At 46.5% G+C, this 21,421-nt stretch overlaps 1 protein-coding gene across 3 annotated transcripts in view; it reads right to left on the bottom strand.

The window, feature by feature from the left end:
* Positions 1–5,157: 5,157 nt before the first annotated feature.
* Positions 5,158–21,421, bottom strand: part of RCAN2 (regulator of calcineurin 2) — a 268,194-nt gene continuing 251,930 nt past the window's right edge. For all 3 annotated transcript variants that reach the window (XM_059400326.1, XM_059400327.1, XM_059400328.1), the window contains one exon: positions 5,158–5,431. In XM_059400326.1, coding sequence (XP_059256309.1) covers positions 5,271–5,431 — 161 coding nt within the window. In that variant the 3' untranslated portion in view covers positions 5,158–5,270. The remainder of the gene's footprint in view (positions 5,432–21,421) is intronic.

Genomic DNA, 21,421 nt, shown 5'->3' with positions numbered 1-21,421 from the left:
CTATGACTTCTTTTGAGAAACCTAAAAAGCTCTTGAATCAGCTCCAATAACATATCCCCAGACTGTCTTTGAAAGGAGCAGATGGATGACTTTGACAGGAAACTTTTGCTTGAAATGTTCCCCTTTCTCAGATTACGTACATTTGAGGGGGAGGCCTGCCAAGTGTTCAGTGATGCTCAGCATGGTGGCTCCTGGCGGCACTCTCTGTACCAGCAGCAGAATGAATGTTTTCCTGAAGCACCGACTGATCATTCTTTATCACTTGCTCTGTCCCCCCTTTCCTGCGCCACGGACTTCTAAATGATCTGGGCAGAGGTAGGAAAAACAAAAACAAAAAACCCCCCACACTTTTCTAGAACCGCGGAAGATACTGCATATTGAGGCTGGCTGCTGAGAATTCCCTTGGCCGATCAGAACACAGCTCTTCAAAGCCATCTTTTGCAGCCTGAAGAGGACCCTGGGGGTCTAGTCCTCACACTAGAGTATCTGGACATTTAGGGTTGTTGCTTTGTCTTAGGAAGAGTCTCTCAAAGCAGAATGACCCACAAGCTGGATTGAGTCACATGTTTCCCAACTGAAAACCCTTCTCTTGTGCTTAAAATGAATCCCAAGCCCACTGCCTAGGCCTGCCAAGTTCCAAAGAGCCCAGGCCCTGCTCCCTTTCCCCACCTCATTTGGGACATGCTCAAGCCCATTCTCTGTAGTCCACCATGCTGATACCCCCCCTCAGGTCCCTCCAACACTAGGACTTTCCAAATCCGTGGCCTCCACCCCTGCTACCTAGAATGTTCTTCTAGCCCTTCTGTGGCACATTGTGGCTTCCAGGTCAAAGGCCGTCCCTGACCACCATCTTCCACCTATGTTCTTAGTCCTCATAGTGTGCTCTTGCTTTTTCTAACTGCTCATGCCTCCCAGAACTTGTGATTTATTTGCTTATTTCTTTGTTTATTATCTCTTTCCCACACTAGGCCGTCCTCTCTGAAATGGCAGGGATGTGCTTACCACTGTTCCCAGTGTCAGGTGCATAGTAGTTCTTCGGGAAATATTTGTCCCCTCCCCCAGCCTTAAGTCCTATGCTTCCTATTTTACAAAATACTTATAGATTATTTCAAGGGAAGGCTCTGTATATGCAGAAGTATTTCAGAGACATAGGACGGCTGAGATGTGTTTTTAAGGCTGGGGACATTCCAAACCCTTTTTGCCACTAATGGCTCCTTCCTCCTGTTCTCTTCACTTTTTTGGTGTTTTTTGCTTCACTTGAGGGATATTTTACATGCATTATATTGTGCACATTTTAAAGGACTTTTACATAGGTATCTACCCACAGGAATCTAGGTGGGATGTTTGTTTATAGCTTCCCTCATGGGGAGGCTGGCCGGTGTCCCTTCTCAGTCAATGTCTTCCAAAAGGTACACACTATTATAATTTCTATCAATATGGGTCACTTTGGACTGTGTCTTAACATCGTAAGTGGGGTTATACCGTACGTATTCTTTCACGTCTGTCTTTCTTTGTTCCAAAAGTATGATCTTGAGATCCGCCCATGTTGTGATATGTCCTGGGAATGGCTTTGTGATATTCCTTGGTGTGGAGGTACTGGTTTATTTACTCATTGTAGAATGGGAGGATCCTTGGGTTGTATCTGGTTAATGGCTGTTCTAAGCAGTGCTCTTGGGGACATGGCAGTACAGGTATTTTGTTGGTTATGAGAACTCCTATCTGCTTGTTGTGTCCTGGAGAGGAACTGTCTCCAGATAGGCATGTGTTTGACCTTTGTAAGTTTATTCTGTCTTGGTCCCTATTGTCACCGGCACTTCAGTACTCCCCCACACTCAGTGTTGCTCCTTCCTATAGGGCTGTGATATACCTTGTTGAGGTCCTGATTTGTACTTCTCTGATGCAACATGACGCTGAATACTTTCTTTAAATGTTTATGGGCCACATGGGTATATCAGGCACGGGTGTATGTATGTGTGAATTGCCTGTGTGTGTGGAGTCCCTTTTAAGCATTTTGGCCAGTTTTAAAAGATGGATTGTCTGTCTTTTTCTTACTGATCTGTAGGAGTTCGTCTTGTGTTTTGGACAGGAGTTATTTAAGAACTATATGTGTTGCAAGTATCTTCCCCAGTCTGAGACTTTCCCTTTCACTCTCCTAATGGTATAATTGGATGAACAGATGCTCTTTGTGAAATACGATGTGTCCATCTTTTATTTTATAATAGTGCTTTTTGTGTTCTCCGTAATAAAATTTTTCCTACTTTGGGTTTCTTACGGTGTTTTAAACTGAAGAACCGTGTGGGAGCGATGTTTAAAGAGGGTCCTCTGTACATCTGAGAGGTACCTGGGTGGCTCAATGGGCTAAGCCTCTGCCTTTGGCTTAGGTCATGATCTCAGGGTCCTGGGATCGAGCCCCGCATCACTGGCCTCTCTGCTCAGCAGGAAGCCTGCTTCCCTCTCTCTTTCTCTTTCTCTCTCTCTCTCTCTCTCTATCTCTCTCAGCCTTCCTCTCTGCCTACTTGTGATCTCTGGTCAAATAAATAAATAAAATCTTTATTTTGAAATGGCCTCTTGGACCAAGATGGTTGACACATGACGATAAAATAGTTCTCCTTATGAGAGCCCAACCCATCCCTCCAGGCCTTGCTCAAATTCCCGTTCCTTCAGTGTGACTGCCAACCAGCCTCCCACTCTGCTCAGCTAAGTTAATCCCATGTGTTGGTAACTTTTTACAAAGATGAGAGGCTGAATTGCATTCTTCCACAACTACCACTTGAAAAGGAGTCAGCTCAGACAGACAACACAGAAATTATACTCCATGGACAAAGAGTCATTCACCAGGTATATTTGAAGTCTAAGCTCTTTGAGCTATACACGTGCACAAATGATTTGGTTGGTGGAAATCTCCCCCTCCCCCTCCATAGTCAGACTTTTCAAACTGAAAATAGCGCTAAAGAGGTTTGCATAAGGTGCGTCATGGAAATGTTGAGGCAATTTTGACTTTCACAGTGCAGGAGGCTCCCCTGAAACCCTTCAAGGACTCCTTCCGGTTTCTTACAGCTCCCCTGGGAGAAGTTCCTCTTTCCCTCTTCCCAAACCCAACCTAATGAAAGAATTACTTGACCTGAGACAGAGTCACATGGAAACTTCGCAATAAATGTCCCCGAGACTAACTCCTTAGGTCGTCCACTTCACTGTGTTTTGATTTTGTGACTACACAGGATGGTCATTTTAACCTTTGCTAAATTTGGCTGGAAGTGACTGATGGGATCTGCTTTAAAACACTTAAAAAATAATTTCCAAATATATGTATATATATTTTTTCTCATCCAGATTTCCTTAAAACCTGCGTTCTTAAACTGAGTAGCTTAGGAAGTCAAACGACCCCCGCAGAAAACTGAAGAGGCTCAGCACAAAATGGCTGACAGCTGCAGTTCTCCGCCGGGTCTCAAAAGCTCAGAAAAACATTTCTTCCACTAGAGGGCAGCATTCCTCCACTTTGAAGTCTACTCTTCCATTTGTTGATGAAACACCAAAAAACCCCCACAGCAAAGGACAAAGCATTTGCTTACTATACACTCCTCAGATTTTATTTTTAAAAGGAGCCTGAATTTTTTTTTTCTTATGGAAACTCAGGGTTTTACAAGCAACGCTATCCTCAGTTTCACCTGTACTGTGTCCAGTATGATATTGCTATATTCACAGTAGAACGGACTTGATTTTCTGAGTGATCAGTCTGTTTTAAGTTTCTGCCGAAACTAACTGTACACCTTAGTCAAAAACCACAACAATCCTTCCATAAGATGGCTGTGTTATTGTTCTCGCGTGTTTTTCTGAGGCTTGGGTAATGAAAGTATTTCCCCACTCCCTTGTAACTGGCATTTGCATCTAAAGTAATTCATTAATGTACAGGGGCGGGTGTGAGGCCTTGTACAAAGAGCAGAAGGTAATGGTTTTAGAGGTGTATCTTCGGTAATGCACTTCGGGCTACAGAAATAGAAATATCACATGTGACGAAAACAAATGTTTTTGAGCAACATGGCCATAGCATGAGTAGGATTGGTATATGTTTGTTGATCTACCCTCCCTTCCTGTTTCAAATATTCAGTTCTGGAGATCTAGCTTCACCCAAATTGTCTATGATGGACACATGCCTCTTCCCTTTATTTAAAAACGAGTGTTCTTGATAGCAAAGATGTTGGCTAGTCATTTATATATTGGCATGAGAAGTTTTGTGCCGTTCCAAAATTCAGCATTATCCATAGTAGAGTGTCATATTATCAGATTATCTGTATTAGTATATGAATGCATTCATAAGCAATGCACATAGTTATGTCTTTAAGCAGCTAATGGCTGAACAATCACTAAATAAAAAACATCCAGAGTTTAAAAGCACAGCTGAAACATTTGTACAAATATACAAAGAGAAAAAACAATCATTCAGACACCATGAAACTTTTGTAATAAATAGGTTTGTCTGAAATCGGTCTCTGTCACCCTGGACAAGCCTCCCCCGCGAGTCTGGGAAAGTACTCTACGGGAAGTGGTGTTCAAAATCTATGGAGGAATATCTTTGGGGCCAAGCTCAGTGTCGCCTCCAGGAATTTTAACAGAGCTATGAAGGATGGACTCAAAATAGTGGCTATACCCAGACTTGTTGAGCTGGAGGATGCTGATAATTTTTCTAGTCTAGATAGGACATGGCTGGATGCTGACAGTCTGAGAGTTAGAGTATATCCTCGAATCATGAAAATAAATGCTGGTGATCATGCATGTCCTGGGAATGTCGGGATGCAGAGGACTGAGTGAGACCAGATAGGGATATCTCATGCAGTCAAAGTCAAGTTTACTTATGGTCCTACTTAAGTGGCCAGGAAGAAACAACGTACACACATCAGGACTGGGACTGAAACAGATCACAAACAACACGGGTGCTATTTGTCACTGATGTCTCTGGCTTGGATCAACATGAGAGAATGAAGATATAGGTGGTGCTGATATTTTAATAAGAAAATACTACCTTTTTTTTTTTTTCTAGAACCTTCTAAATAATGGATTATTACTCAATGGACATGATATGATCAGGAAACATATCACCTTTTCCTAGCCCTTTTGTCCGAGAGGCTTGATTACAAGGAAGGAATCTCAAACAACCAAACACCCAGGGATTGAAAGGCAATTATTTTTTTTTTCGACAAACAAACAACAGAGGGGAAAAAAAAAAAGCATGATAAAGAGGAGACAGATATTATCGTTGAGGTGGAGCGGTGAGCTCAGTTGGACACGGAGGGCGGCAGACCAGGACGCCGGGTCTGGATGATTTTTGGCTTTGGGGAAGTCTTTGGATCCTCTTCTTCTTCTATGTCGCTGTCGCACACGTGCACGACGACACTTGGGGTAGACTCAGTTCCTGCATGGAGCTCATATTTCTCTCCTGAAAGGCAAGAAAAGGGAGGGTGATAAAGGGGAAGGGAGCTCAAAGCAGATTCTCTGGCAATGTTTGTTCTGGAAGGAAGGACATTGCACAGTGTTTCGGGAAGCCCAGATCTTATCCAGGATCCAGAAATGGCACAGGCCATTGCTAAATGGAGTGAGATTGCTCGCTTACTGTATCTATCTGCACTACGCTGCATGATCATCTATCTGTGCTGCACTGTACCATCTATCAGCCTGACAAGCCCGCACGGGCCACTCACCCTCCTGCAGCCTCAGTCAGCATCCCTAACGGTAAACTTCCACATGGTCATGACTACAGTCCTCAGGATTGTGGTGATGACGGGGCGGCTCTGACAGCTCGCTCTCTGTTTCTCTTCTGTTTCCCATCTTCATTGCTAATTGCTGAGTGACCCTGGGCCAACCAACAGCTTCACTTCTTCACCTTGTCGACAGGGCAGTCTCTGAAGTCTCCTCCAGCCACCCTTTTATAGAAAGAGCTGCCCCAGGATGGATTAAGGCAGGATCATCACTGGTCTTGGATTTGCGGTGGCTGCTGGGTGACGGGGTTAGAGGGCTGTCAAGGTCCCTTCAAGTTCCAAAACTCTGTCCTTCTTGACTGGCTCATCTTAATGGCCAAATGGCTGCTAGCTGGCTGGCTTCCTGCTTTTGTTCCCCTTTAGGAGGTATTTACTGAGCATTCCCCACGGTCTGGCCTATTGCCGGGAAAAGGCTATGGGTGCAACAGAAGATCCTTGTGTCTATCGCAAGAGCACAGCCCTGTGGCCGAGTGTGGAAACAAGAAGTATCACAAAATACCATGGTAAGTGCTAGCATGGCTATATATATGTCAAGGACTGTGGCACCAAATTTTAAGGAGAAGGAGACACTGAAAGGCTTCCCGGTGGAGGTGACAACTGGCTTAGGTCTAAAAGAAAAGTGAAGACCTCCAAGTAATGGGGCAGGAGGAGGGGGCATTCTCCATCTGCATGCTTTTAAAGATTTTATTTACTTATTTGACAGAGAAATAGCACAAGCAGGTAGAGCTGCAGGCAGAGGGCGAGGAAGAAGCGGAAGCCCTGCTGAGCTGGGAGCCCCATGCAGACTCAGTTCCAGCACCTTCGGATCATGGCCTGAGCCGAAGGCAGGCACTTAACCAGCTGAGCCACCCAGGGGTCCCCATCTGCATGCTATTAACTTGTCAAGTTAACTGTTGACACACTCATCTTAACCTTCTCCTGACATCCCACCTTTCATTCCCCATCTTTCACGAATACGGAAAATCTAAAAGCAGTGTCTCCCGGACATCCTCCTGGTCAGTGGCTTTCCAGATCTCACTAGATCAAGACCTTGTTTCTTAGACCAGGACAGAAGACCCCGCACAATCTCTTACCAGTCACGACAGCCACATCCTCGTACCTACTGATAAAGAGCATTTTCAACTTGAATGTTTGTGGACCTGTTCCTGGCCTCCCAGGGAAGCTATGCTTTAACATTTACCAAGGCCAAAATGACCTGGCGCAACCTCAAAGCATGGGCTGTATTTCCACCCTGAGCATGCATGGTTAAGTCTGCTTTGTTAAAAAACAAACAAACAAAATCAAGAAGGAACCTTCCAAACGTAAACATAAGAAAAACAAAAAACACCTCCCTGATCTCCCTAAGATTAAAGTCAGACAGCCTTGCACATACTAAAAGCTAAAGTCCGCGACTATCTGGAATGATTTCCTTTTCTGTGAAGCTTTGTAACTTTTTTTTTTTTTTTTTAAGATTTTATTTATTTATTTGACAGAGAGAGAGAGAGATAGCAAGTGAGCGTGAGCGCACCAGCCAGGGTAGCAGCAGAGGCAGAGGGAGAAGCCGACTCCCAGCTGAGCAGAGAGCCAGATGTGGGACTGGATCCCAGGACCTTGAGATCATGACCTGAGCCAAAGGCTTAACTGACTGAGCCACGCAGGCATCCCTAAAAAAAATTTTTTTTTTTAATTTTTGTTCTTTAATCTCCTCAGTTTGTGGTACTTGGTTTTGTGGCAGGCCTAGCAAACTAATCTAGCCATGGACCACTAAGACTGTTTTCCTTCTGTTAAAAGAGAAGCATTTGTTGGACCACCTTTGACATCTGTTGTATAGAGCAAATGCTTTCCTGGGTGATGGCAAGGGATAGGTCACAAAAATGGAGGGTTTCAGCTCTGGGATTTCACTGCTTATTGGCAGTAGCCAAGAGGGACAGAACTAGTCAGAGCCATAGAAATAAGGCTCATAAGGACCCTGTAATTTAAAGTCTAGATTTGGTGAACTTGTAGTTAGAGAGAATCGTGGCAGCAAGTATGAAACCTCTGGCAAACGTGGACCAGTCTGGGTTCAGGAGAGGACAGTGACAAAAGCAGGGGACATGGAGCAGAACCTGGACAGAACTTAGAAACCTGCCTGAGTCCTTCGGGCTCCCGTCTGCTTCCCCTCTGGAGAGCAGACACAGCCAGCGCTCACCTCAGTGCCCCGGATCCCCTCTGAAGTCCTTTCTAAGGCCTGTGCCCACAGCTCTGGTGGGCCTAGCAGCCAGACAGCTCATTCAGTTGCCTTCCGTTCTCCTTTAAAGCAGTTGTCATGTTTACCAAAATCTCTCGGGAAAAGCACAGCTTCAGCTATGGCCCAGGAGCGGAACCTACAGGGAAACGAGCTCTTGCACAAAAGGCGCTGCTGGGCCCTAGGACTGGCAGAGACCTGGTGGGCGGCATCATTGAGCCTTGCTTCTCAAACTCCTGACCCCTTAGTGGTCCTGCTTGTTGAAATCAGGATTTCCTGGGGGTGCGCCTGCATGTCTCAGTAGGTGGAAGGTCCTATTCTGGATTTCGGCTCAGGTCATGAGGTCAGGGTGATGAGATCTAGCCCCGTATTGGACTCTGCACTGGGCAGGGAGCCTGCTTACAGTTCTCTCTCTCCCTCTCTCGCTGCTCCTCCTCCCAATCAATCAATCAATTAAAAAAAAAAAAAAAGGAGGGTATTGGGATGAGGATGCAACCCAGGGAATTCTGACTGGGTAACATCACCTTTGGTACCCAGCACCCCTCCCCCGCCCCACCATGCGCTTCCCTGTGCTTCAGCGTGGCCGGTGTTACAGGGGTCCATGTGGCCTGCAGGAGGCTGCGGTCACCCAGGGCACTGGCCTGCACTTAACGTGCCTCCCCACTTCCTCCATTCTGCCTCGTCAATTTCTCATGGGAAATGGCCATCGGCGCAGGTCAAGGGACGTCAAGCTCAGGGACGCGGAGGACGCCCGGGGAAAAGCAGCCGGGGCTCCTCTGTATCAGCACCAGCAGCGGGTTTTCATTGGTGTCTCCTTTCTCATCTGTTTCTGGGACGGCAACAAGCCCCTCGAAGTGCCACAGCAAACAATGATGAGTTTGCTCACAGTTTCCAAAACGCTCTCTTTCCTTCGGGATTGCTTTGCGATGCTGAAGGAGGGACGTCCTCCCACAAGAGATGGAGAAAGAGAGGAGTCCACACACGGCGAGGTCATTCTTGTCGCCTACAGGATTTCTTGGAAGGTTTCCGGGTTTAGAGAGGAAGCACCCCTTGAGGAAACCGGAGTGGCTGGGGGAGTCCTGTGCCTGGTCGCCATGCAGGGTGAGGCGGCGCCAGTCTCTGGTCCACAGCAGAGAAGCTGCCATCATCCATCGAGTGAGCAGACAGTGGGGCTGGGGGGTGGGTGGCAGGGACCCCACCAGGGGGCTGACCTGCCTCTTTCCTCATGTGTCTGCAAGCAGCTAGCTGCTACCTTGATATATGTATGTATATATATATATATGTATATACATATATATATATATACACACACACACACACACACACGTGTGTGTATATATATATACTTATATTTATGTTTCTATTGCAGTAAAATATACATAATGAAGCTAGCCTTTTAGTTAAGCCATTTGTTTGCCCTGGCTTTGATAAAGAACACTGCCTTAAAGATACCTCGAGTTGCAATGTGTTTACCAATTCAAGCCCGAGCGCTCTCCTCTCAGGCAGGTGTGTGGGTGTTGGGTGGGGGGCACTCAGGATGGGACAGGAAAGCCCAGAGCACTGCTCCATGCTGGGCAACCCTCATGTCGTCGAGCCCGTCGAGCTAACAAAGTCAGGCTGCTTGGTAGTACAGATGCTTTATTGCTGTGATCCCATTAACTCTGACATTTCACTGTTCTATTTTTGGAAACTTTCTTACTATCAAAATCCAGCAAAGCTTAACAGCTGCTAAGAGCCCCACAGACTAAAAAGAAAACGCTTTGGTGTGGCTGGATTGAATTTTTCTTTTTTTGGCCTCTCTTTCCCTTTGGGCTTCAGCTAATTCCTCTACCATGAGGGCTGACGTCAATGCTGTCTCCCTGCAGGGTGACCAACTGGGCTTGGCAGGGGACAAGGAGTCCCTGGGGCCGTGTCCACTCTGGGTGGGCTAGGGCTGCCACACCACACAGAGCATGGCCAGTAGAGCATTTCTTTGGAAGGACAAGCAGAGGGTCACCCATCACACTCCCAATCCTCACGTCTATATTCAAACCCTCCTCCATGTCCTGATTCCTGCAAGACTGGAGGAAGTGGAGGGCTGCCTCCTGCTCTCAGGAGGGAGAAGGGCACATCCCTGTTCTGAGCAGGGGGTTGGGGGGCAAGGCGACGAGTGAAGGGTGACTGCTGGTCTGAGTACCCCCAGAGGTTCCTCATCATCCTGCCACCTTTGGCTTGTGGGGCAGAAGTTGGCCCCTTCTTGAGTTCTCTCAAAATAATCAGCGTGATTATGCGCAGTGTCTCTCAAAAATCAACATAATGAGACGAGGTAAGGGCAGGGAGATGTTACAAAGCTGTATTAATGAACCTGACAGCAGGGCCGAGATGGTTCAGATTCTTGATCAGAGAACTCTTGAGATGGAAGACAAGGGAAACCCTTGTCCCCGGAGTGTCTCCTTGGGCAGGTCCTCACGTGAGCTGCAGCTCCAGGAGACGGACCCCCATCCCAGAGGTCCTTGGGCAGGTCCTCACGTGAGCTGCAGCTCCAGGAGACGGAACCCCATCCCAGAGGCTTTCAAAAGACCAAGGAAACCCCATCCCAGAGGCTTTCAAAAGACCAAAGAGCTGAGCAGGCATGAGGCGAGGGTTTACTTTAGCCCTCCCATGGCTGCCATTCTTCCCTGCAGAGTGTCTCTCTGGAGCATCATGAGTTCTCAGTGTCTGTCTCTATGAGATGCTATGTCCTCAGCCTGAACTCGCACCTGCATTTGGCCTTCTATGGACATCTCTCCAAACATCTCTCACTCTTCTCCCAACTCACACAGTCAAAGTAGAATTAGTAATGTTCCCTGCCCATCTATGTTTCCTTTCCAGCTATCACATTTCTCTGAGAGGTTTCATCCTCTAAGTGCCATCCACAGACTTGGTCATCCTAGAAGCTTCTCTGCCTTTCACCCATGGTAGTCAAACTGTCCCTGAGCATTATTCAGTACCACTTTGAAATATTTCTCCAGAGTCTCCCTCACTACCACCTGCTTGTAATGCCCCCATTCTCTCTCACTCTGGGGAATCTCAGCTGGCATTCCCACCTTAGGAACTAAGCTTCCCTGTCAGAATAAACTTCCTAAAACACTTGGGAACATCACCTTACGCATACTAGCAATGCGATGTTGAGAGACAGAGAACATTCTAGGACTCAGTTTTCCTCATCAGAAAAATGGGAATAACAACCACATGGATGCTACGAAATAAAGAAATATTTGTCAGATTCTTAAAAAAGCCATCCTGAGATGCACGTCTTGATTATTTAAGGCGATGTGGTGGTCAGTGCTACAGTTGCCCCAAATAATTTCCTGTTTTCAATATGATGAACTCATCTAGTCACGCCACAGAACAGTTAAAGAATTAAGCAGGGGAATTAATGCCACAGAGCTTCTGCTCAGTCGAGTCGCTGCTGTGAACAGCAAGAAGGGGTGGATGGTGACATGCCAAGTCCTCCAGTTCAAATGGACAGGGGAACGTCATAAACTCCAACCCTCACGATGGAATGACCCTCGCTCTCTTCACTACTGCCCACCCCCCACCTTTGGTAAGTTCCTCTCCTTTTTCCTCTCTCCCCACCTTTTCCACGTTTGTGTTCCCATGAGAAGGGACCAAATCTGAAGTGGATTTTAAACGAGATCTCTTTCTTTTTCTGAATCACTTGTTATAATGCCTAATTATATCACCTTTTACATTATACATTAGTTATTTCAATCTAGTGGCGTTTCATATTCCAAGCTGCTGAAATGGTGGTTTTGGTGATGGCTGCACGTTGACGCACAAGTAAATGCTCAATAAATACAGTACTGATTTATGAAAGGCACCAACCTTGGCCGTTTACTTGTTTTACTCATCCAATGTCCAGTACCTACTCACACGTGAATTTTTCTCCTGGTGTTTAACATGTGTAAGTTTTGGATTTTCAGTGAGGCTGAAAACCAAGAAAGAACACATATTTACCCTATTGTCAGTGTGCTGGCAGTGTGAGGACACAGGACGTGTCGTGGAAACTCGCCATCTGCTTTAAACTTCACAAGGACTAATTCCCACACTCTTACTAAATGCCAGACACAGCTCGAAGTACTTCCCGTCAATTGGATATTTAATGATGATCACAGCTCTGGGCTGTGGGTGGCATCCTTTCTAGTTGATGCAAGAGGAAACTGAATCACAGAGGAAGTAAATGGCAGAGAGTGGATTCAAACTCGGGCCCATCAGACCTCCATGAATGTGATCATGATCACTCTTGGGCGCTGCCCGTCCTGACTCCCATGGGGTCATCTTTGACAAGAGACACTCCCAAAAGGGAGCTGGGTTTAACTTGTACTTTTATTTTTTTTTTTGAAGATTTTATTTATTTATTTGACAGACAGAGATGACAAGTAGGCAGAGAGGCAGGCAGAGAGAGAGGAAGGGAAGCAGGTTCCCCACAGAGCAGAGAGCCTGATGCGGGGCTCGATCCCAGGACCCCGAGATCATGACCTGAGCTGAAGGCAGAGGCTTTAACCCACTAAGCTACCTAGGCGCCCCTAACTTATACTTTTAATACATCCATAAGGCACAAAACTTATATTTTAGTGGACATTTGTTCTCTAGCTGAAGAGGAACATCTTACATCTTTTTCTTTCGGCCAATTGGTAGTTATTCGAGGCATGGTTTCCTTGACAATGACTCTTCTCAAAAGATAACACTAATCAATTATGAAAAGAAAGGGGTATATATTATAAAATGATTTGACTTACATCTATTACCACAGCTTGGGACTCTGGAAGAAACTTTTCTATGTTTCCTTTTGGCTCTAATTTTATTATCTCTCATACTGAAGGTGAATTCTCAATAGGCACGTTTGGGTCTTAGTAGACTGTGTTTCACAACGACGGTCGTAACATTACTCCTCAGTAACTTTGCCAATTCTTCATTGAGGACTGTTTCCACTGTGTTCCCGCCCCTCAAATCTGGAGAGGCCTTTCCGACTGCCTCGACTAACATGCTGTGGCAGAAGTAACTAGTGTGAATTCTGAGTTAAGTTGCAAAAACACACGCACTTCTACCTTATTCTGTCAGGAGGCTCATTCTAAAACCTTGCATCCATGTTATAAGGAAGTGCAAGCAGCCCATGAAGAGGCTCACACGAGGAGGAACCAGAGTCCTGCACCTACAGCCTGTCTGAGCTTTCAGCCAGCACACACTGACGTGCCAACCATGTGAGGAAACCATCTTGAAAGTCCCAAGCCATGTTGCATGGAGCAGAGATGAGCTGTCCCCCTGAGCCCTAAATAGATTTGTGAGCAAAAAAAAAAAAAAAAGATTGTTGATGTTCCAAGACCTTCATGTTGGGATAGTCTGTTATGTGGCAATTGATAAGTCCTGGGTCACACAAGTTTTCTCTGTTCAGAAGCAAGCTAAGCCACTACAGTTGAACTGAAATGAATTGCTTGGGCTTTATCCTCTTTTTTCTGTTCGCCTGCTATATTAGACTGGATACCACACCAGTCTCCATCCTTCCTTCCTTAGGGATGAAGCTCCATGAGCAAACCACTTGGGACCTCTGTCTGTGGCTGCTTTCTTACTCCTCTCCAGTGGAAGCAGAGTGACAGCTTAGGGGAAAAGAACTGAGGTGCTCAGCTCACCCAATCCACTTTGCTCTCTGGACCATCCCTGCCTGCTCTCTGCTATGTGCTGAGGCCAGCGCAGGAGACCCTGTTCCTGGGGGTCAGTATGCAGGCAGGCAGGGGAGTCCCACTGCTCAGCTCTGGATTTCAGCCTTGGGAAGCGCTTGCTGTGCTCGGCTCAGCCACATTCTGGGCTTCCGCAAAGCCTGGCATGACTCATCTCCTCTGTCTTAGTCTTATCCAACCCTCAGTGAGTTCTGAACCCAGCAGGGGGAAAAAAAAAAAAAAGGCCTCTGTTATTAATCTGCACTGAATTTTAAGAGTGGATGATGGCTTATCAACCCAAGTGAGGCACATTTCCAACAGGACCGTTGAACACAGAACCCTGCTGGGCTGTGTGCCACACACAACTTGATTTAAATTAAGAGCCCTTTATATATGATGATGAGGAAGGGAAATTGCAATATTAAAGTGATTTCTGGTTTCTCACAGTTAGAAGGCACTACAAACCCCTTTCCTCCGTACTTTATTGTGAATGTACTATTTTCAAGAGGAATGAGGGAGCATCCGTCCTGATCGATGGAACAAAACCACAGAATTCCTAAGAGTTAGTTTTACTGAGCAGGCTGCCTGTTCATGGGATTGCAAACAGGGACTGAGGGAAGAGTGTATGTAATCTGAAATGTGCTTGAAAGGCATTCACACTTAGATTTCCTTTCCTTTCGTGTATTAGGTTCAGGACTTGAATTTGGTAGGGTGGGGAGGGCGAGCAAGGCCTCCAGCCGGGCTCTACCACTCCCATGTCAACAGCAGAGACAGAGGTGCCTGGCCCTGAGGGGGCTCTCAGAGGACTGGGACAGGGGTGGGATCAGTGGAACTGGGAGGGGGTTGGGGGTGAGGGGTGGTAGGATTGCTGATGGCAGGAAGCAGCGGTGCAGTGCGGTGACCTACACTTCCTTTCTTCCTCCCAGATCCTGGCGGGTGTCTGCAGTCACTATGTCTTTTAAGCCTCTCTCAGTCTGGAAGGGCTGTTGCTGTTTTGCTTTGGGACCTAAAGTGCTCCCCAAGAAAATGAGGCGTTATGGTGAAAAACATCTGGAAGTTTCCAAAAGCTGTACGACCACCCCATACATGATTTAACAGTATTTTTAAGTTATCTACCAGCAAGCTCTTTTCCCCTATTAGGGGAATAATAATTCCCCTATTATTTCAAAGGGGAGGAAAGAAAGCGTGTGTGTATGGGGAAGGAGTAGGGGTGGTGGTGGTGATACTTGTCTGGACCGCTCCCCTCTCTCACTCCTCTTTTCTCCGCCACACACTGGCCACTCTGACCTCTTCCCAGCCACTCCTTGCCTCTATGTCTTTCTCGCATTCAAGATCCACCTGATAAATGGTGCAGAAGCGTAATTAGTGTGGTTCTCAAACAAGGGTGCTTAGCTCCCAGTGGTGTCTGGAAATGCAATAAGGATTTATTTATTTTTTTTAATTTTCATTTTTTGGTTTTCACAGGGACTGGGTTGCGTGTGGATACTGGTATTTGGCAGGTGATGCCCAAAGATGCTAAATGGACTGCAGTGCGTAGAACTGTCAGTTCCAAAATATCACAGCTTCTGCCCTGAGAAACCGGAGCTAAGAGCTTAACATAGGCACATTTACACTTTAACCAAAGACTAAGATATGGCTTAAAAATCAAGTGACCAAAAATAGGTACCACAGTGAGCATTCACCATGTCCTGCGTTGGACACAGATTCATTCGGGTTATCTCGTCTGATACTGGCAACCGTCTGATTTTACTGTTGAGGAGGCACAGAGGGACTCAGAGAGTGTCTTCAGGTCACACAGCTAATAAAAGGTGATGCCTGGATTCAAACTCACATCCCAAGTTTTAGTCATCACCGTAAAGCAAAAGAAATATTTCTTCATGTTGGAACTTCACAGACAGCTACAAAGGAGAAAAGGAGAGACCCCAAGGCAGAGGGGCTTAAACGGGTGGCATGTATAGTCACAAGTGCCTATTCACAAGCTCAACCTGGGAGTCGAGAAAGAACTAACTTTCTAAATAAGAGTGGAAAGTGGATTCTCCAATAAAACCAGTATTCCAGGGAGGAAGAAACATTCCAGAGAGAGAGAAGTCCTTTGCACATTTCTTCTCTCCCATACCTTTGTGGTTCCATGAGCTCACGTCTCATTTTGATCGACCTCAGAGAAAAGTGCTGTGGGTGGTTTTGAGGGTGAGGTCCAATCACTGAATGGCAACTCTGTCCCTTGTCCTTGGTGCAGTCGCTGCTTCTGTCAAAGAACGCCCTCTCAGCTTGGGAGGAAAAGACTATAAAGGAATGCACAGACCACGCCAAGCCCATGTAATGTTCAGAGAACAAGCCCAGTTAAATCACCAGCTCCTCCATCACAAAGGACAGGCATATCGTTCTCACCAGTTGGTCGACACTACTCCAAGGGCTTTCCATACCTTAATTCAAATACTGGCAAGGGGAACATCTCTCAGTGGATGTCCTGCCAAACGATACTGCTCAGAGCAGAATGATCATTGCACCCACCGTGGATCTGGTAGTTCCTATGTGCCAGGCACTGGGCTGGGTACCCCATGTATATTAATTATTCCATCTTCATGATGACCTTGCTAATTGTCAAAAATCACCATTTAAAAAAAAAATGGTCTGTGGTCACCTCAGACAATTGGAGCTAGGACAACGGTTGAGGTATGGCGAGGCCAAAGTGTGACGGCCATATTGCCTCTGCCATTTAGGATTATGCCAGATTAGGGTATGGGGCAAGACATCAGGGCGGCACACAGGCTTCTCTGCCTCAGCGGGACTGGCATGAGCTCGTGTCAGGAAACTATTCTCCACATACGCGATGGGGGTTCTTCCTCCTTACCGCTCATCCTCAGTCCTGACCCACATCAGAGTAGGAAGACAGAGAGGGTCCTTGGTAAACTGGTGTTGGGGGGAGGAGATGGAGAGATGCATGAAGGAAACGAGACTATTTCTATCATTTTGTTAGAAGAGGTGTTCTATTTTAATAAAGGAACGTTTGTTTATCTTTTGGGGATTTCCCCTGTAAGATGGCCTAAGGGGGGCCATAGGTCTTCATTCCCTCCTGAGTCATTTAGGACCTAAAGTACTTCATGGGGACAACTGACTGATTGAGGACCCAAATTCACAGCTGAGACAAGGAAGTGGAACCCTCCAGGGAAGGTATGGACCAAGGAGACTTGGGAAAGCCACGCAGGAAGGAGGGTTGGGAAGATAAAGGGAGACGGAGAAAATGGGTTCTCTGAAGCCTGTGACGTGGGGCTCATTCATACAGGTGACAGAAAAGAAGCAACATAAGGAGAGAAAACACTGCTTGGTCAGAGAGGTGTCAGGTTTTCCTCTCTGGAAATGACCATCCTGTTGGAGCTTTTCTGATATTAGGGGCCTGGCCATGTGTCTTTCCTATTATTTATTCTACCACTTGCATACCAGGTGAAACAAGAGAAAGAAGTCTTCCATATTGCTACTCAACACTGATTAAAAATAATTATGAAGTGTATGCTGAGCAGAAAAGCTTTTCAGACATTTTTTTCCCAGGGAAAATTCTTAAATCATAGGTTTTTGTCTCTTTTTGTTTTTAGGTACACACCAGGCCCAGGGTACAGCCCAACCTGGGACTTGAACTCATGACCCTGAGATGAAGACCTGAGCTGAGATCAGGAGTCAGACATTTAACCAATGGAGCCACCAATGCCCCCTCCAGGGAAAATCCTTCAAAAGGAGATGGAAAATTCTGAGCACGTGGTCCAGAATCACAAATCTGCGTGCTTCGGGTGGGGAAGGACGGAAGACACCGCGTGAGTGAGAACACTGGAGCCTGTTTTGTTTGCTTTTCATATCCGTGATCAGAAAATAGCAGTTGTTGAACAAGGACTGAAGCTTATATAATAGTCATACCACATGCGCCCAAAGTATATTCATCTATATTTAAAAAATGGAATTTTCTCTACCTTTGATTCAATGAGACTGGAATAGAAACTGTTTCTTCTTTGTAAGGTACATGAATTAATGAAATATATTTTCCATGCAGAGGAAATGCTGTGCGCTAGGTAACAAACTAGCAAAACTGCTTTACTATGGCATGTTTTGATGGAGAAGAATTTGGAAAAAAAAAGTCTAAATATAGCAGATGTACGCAACTTGAAACTTGGGCACCATTTTAAGCCCTCCTCTGCAGTTAACTAAAATTGATCTCCCTAACAAGAGCTAAAAATAGCGGGAGGAAAAAAAAGGAGTAGACGGTGACTTTTCATATCATTCCCTGCAGGCATTTTCAGTGACAATGAATATGACCTTCCAGAGCCAGCCTAGAGAGCCTAGAGAATAAAGGCTGGCATTTCACATCCCACCTCGGATTTACCACGCATTTAGTACATTATAACATCTTTGTGTTTCCATTTTGGCTGATTGGTAGAGATAAGCTGTCTTGCTGGGCTGGGTTTTTGTTTTTCCTGTTTTGCTTTATATCTGAAAAGACGATAGCACCATACTTTTCTGGATTCAGGAGTAACAGCTGTAGAGTAAACCAAAATAAATATTCGATTCGTCCTCCACTTGGTCAAAGCCCATCTTCTTTTGACTTGATGATTGTTAGATGATGGGCTTCTCTAAATTTACCAGGAGGACTAATGGCAATGTAGGATGCCTTTGTTTTACAGAAGCTGGTATCGGTCCTTTAAGCAGAGCAGAAGGCAAATTCTGATCCCTGTGTCCCACAGGGCAGCAGAGGAGCACTGAATGGGCCTTAAAACCTGACCCAGTGGCTGTTTTTTATGGGGTGAGGTGGGGTGGTGATGAGCACAGAAATGAAAGATGGAGGAACACACTGTGGAAATTGTTTTGCATTTTAAAAATTTCCTTTTGCAACAGTCTTTAATTTCCTCTAGACAAATTAATTTTACGATTCAAGAGACCTCTCTGGTTTCTCAAACTTTTTACTCCCCAGGGCGAAGGTACTACCTCCGTCAATTCTTCCTGCTTCTTGCCAGTGGCAGGGGAATCTATTTTAATTTACTGGCTGTGCAGCCTTGGGCAAGTTACTTAACCACTCTGTGCCTCACACGCTCCAGCTGAATCTATGAGGAGAATAGCAATTCCTGTCTCAGAGAGTTGCTCCAAGTATAAATGGAGATAATATAGTAAGGTGTCCAAACTGTTGGATACTGCCTGGAGCACAACAAGCCCAATATATGTTTTAACTGCTGTCTCTATTTAAAATATTTCCCTAATTTGTCTATTTTACTTTGTATCAAAAACAGAACATACAGTCATGGGGACACAGTGAAGAAGCAGTGAAAGGATACCTCTCACATTTTCCTGAGTATACACTTGTATTCACTGCAATAAATAGAACCAGACTCACTTCTCCAGGGTTATGGGGCCCTTGTGTCCTCTAAGAGGTGTTATAACAGCCTAGAAAGGATTTCAAAGGAATCCCACAGGCTTGGGTTTGATCATGGTTCCACGGTAATTGTATCTCCATGCTTATTTCAAAAGCCTCTCCACAGGTTCCATGAACGTGAGCTGTTCCTATCTGGAAGAGGGTCACCGCTGTCCCTCTCCCAAAGAAGGGAATCCTGTTTTGCTCCTGCTCGTCAGAGCTTCCATGAAAGTGTCCTCCATGAAAGGGTCTTAGTAATGCATGTCCTTGCCTTTCAGGGCCAACGGGCACAATCGCGATCCTGTGACCCTGCTGGTTTGCTGAGGTGATCCTCACCCAGCCCAAGCGCCATCTTGCCCTGGATCCCTGCTCTCTGATGCTCTTTCTTCAGACCTACTTTAGCTCAGCATCTTTGGATTCCAACATCTCTTCTCAGTCACTCAGCTCTCCCAATTTAGCGGTGTTAGTCATTCCTCGGAAGCAAACCCCATGCCTCTGAGCTGCTTTCTCTGCTCTGATGTTACTGTGTTTCTACACTCCCGGAACTGAGGCAGCCACCCCTTAACATGGAATGAGTTATAATTTCTTACTGAAATGCTTCTGCCAAAAGATTAAAAATGAATCTCACAAAATCTTTTTGTTTTTCCAAATGGAAATGCTCAAAGACCTCTCCTTGAAGAAAACATTAATTTAGTGTTGCCTGACTCAGTCTGGACAAAGCCATAAGAAAGCAACCATTTGCTGGTGAAGAAATTATCCCTGGACAGGCTGAGGGCTCTGATCTAGTCATTCATTCAATATTTGCTGAGCCACGTACTGTGCAAGGTGCTCCCAGGTGCTGGGGGTAGCAGAAGTGGTGAGTTGAACGATGGAGAATTATCATAGGAGGAACGCGGGAGAATCTGCAAAGTGGCAGGTTGAAGAAGCACGTGCCTGCCTTGGTACCGCGTGGGCTGGGGTGGGGGGGCGCCCAGATGCAGTGGGAAGGACACGGGGCGTGGCTGTGCTCCTTCACGGTTGCGGCTGGAACAGCCACAGACACCCAGGCTTCTAATATAGCCTCTGCGATATTTTCAACTCAAGTGTTGGCTGCAAATCGTCTATCTGTGTGGGGTAAAGAAACTTCAAGGACACGGGAAGAGGACAAATGGAGAACTAAATAAAGAGGAGCAGCCTTAAGTTGCTGGCAGAGAATGGAGGGAACGCTATCCCAGAAAACACACCCGGGACACAGCATCAGTCATCCTCCAAAAACAGAAGACCCTCAGTGTTCGCCCTTACACACAAGTGCTCAGGCCTCCATGTGCACACCTGCCACCCCTGGGTTTGGCTTTCTGAGTCACAGTGGCATTAGGGATAGCTGTCCACTCAGGGTTAGGATGAATGTTTTGCCAGCGTCACAGCAACAGGGGCCTCACATCCACCAAGGCCACCAGCGTCCTCAGTCAAAGGCCAGGGCACCTGGCCATGTGGGGGGGTCAGCAGAGCCAGGTTTGACACTTGTCTCTGCCCCCAACCAGCTCTTTCCCTTTGGGCAAACTGGCTCATGTTTCTACGGCTTAGCGCTCTGATCTGTAAAATGGGAATATTAATAATTGCTCTCCTGGTGCTCACTGCACGGGGTAAGGGAAAGCCAGACTCAGAGGTTAGCAGCACCGCTAAGGAAAAGGGCATGCATTTTTTTAACCTGTCAATGTTATTCACAGTCCTCAAAAGAACCCCTGGCTTTCTCTGCCTCTTGACGACCATTTCGTTCCTCCTTCCTCCCTCCCCTGTGCCAGGCTCTGGAAGCCTCCCTTCCAGGCCTAACTCCTACTCCATCCATTCCTTCTGCCTCCATCAGCAGCAGGTCGCACCCACCCCTGGGCTTGTCTTCCAAACCCGGGACTCCGCTCCCATAGCCAGTGAGGGTCTCTGAGACTCGCCCTCATTTTGTCTTTGCATCAAGCTCTGTGAACACGAGCTACCATAAGTTCCCTTTCCCGTTTTGGAGCAAATGATTTGCGTTTACTGGATTCCCGGCTCCAAGTGAGCGGACCGGAGGCCGGCGGGGATCTGGCGGTCAGGAAGTCTGACTTGGCCCGGGCCTCCCTTATACACAGCGCTGGAGGAAGAGCACGGCCTTGGACGCCCGGGCTCTGTCACTGGCGAGTCACTCCTCCCCTGCCTGGGCCTCTCGGGTCCTCCTCCTGTCACATGTAGACTGGTCAGTGACTCCTGCGTCCTCCAGCCAAGACCTCAGTGACCCTCTGAAGCTCCCCTTCCTGACAGTCGCACAACTATATGAGGCGTTCAAAGGTGTTCTCAACAGCATCTGTGCATGAGAGACAAGCTGGCGGCTCCGAGTCTCTCGGCTTCCGCCGGTCCATGTGGGGCTGCGTGTTCCTAGTTCTGGGAGTGTCTG

This window comes from Mustela nigripes, chromosome 5 (assembly GCF_022355385.1).
Source record: "Mustela nigripes isolate SB6536 chromosome 5, MUSNIG.SB6536, whole genome shotgun sequence".
Lineage (NCBI taxonomy): Eukaryota > Metazoa > Chordata > Mammalia > Carnivora > Mustelidae > Mustela > Mustela nigripes.
The sequence above is the reverse complement of the archived record's forward strand: the minus strand, read 5'-3'. Positions and strand labels throughout refer to the sequence as shown.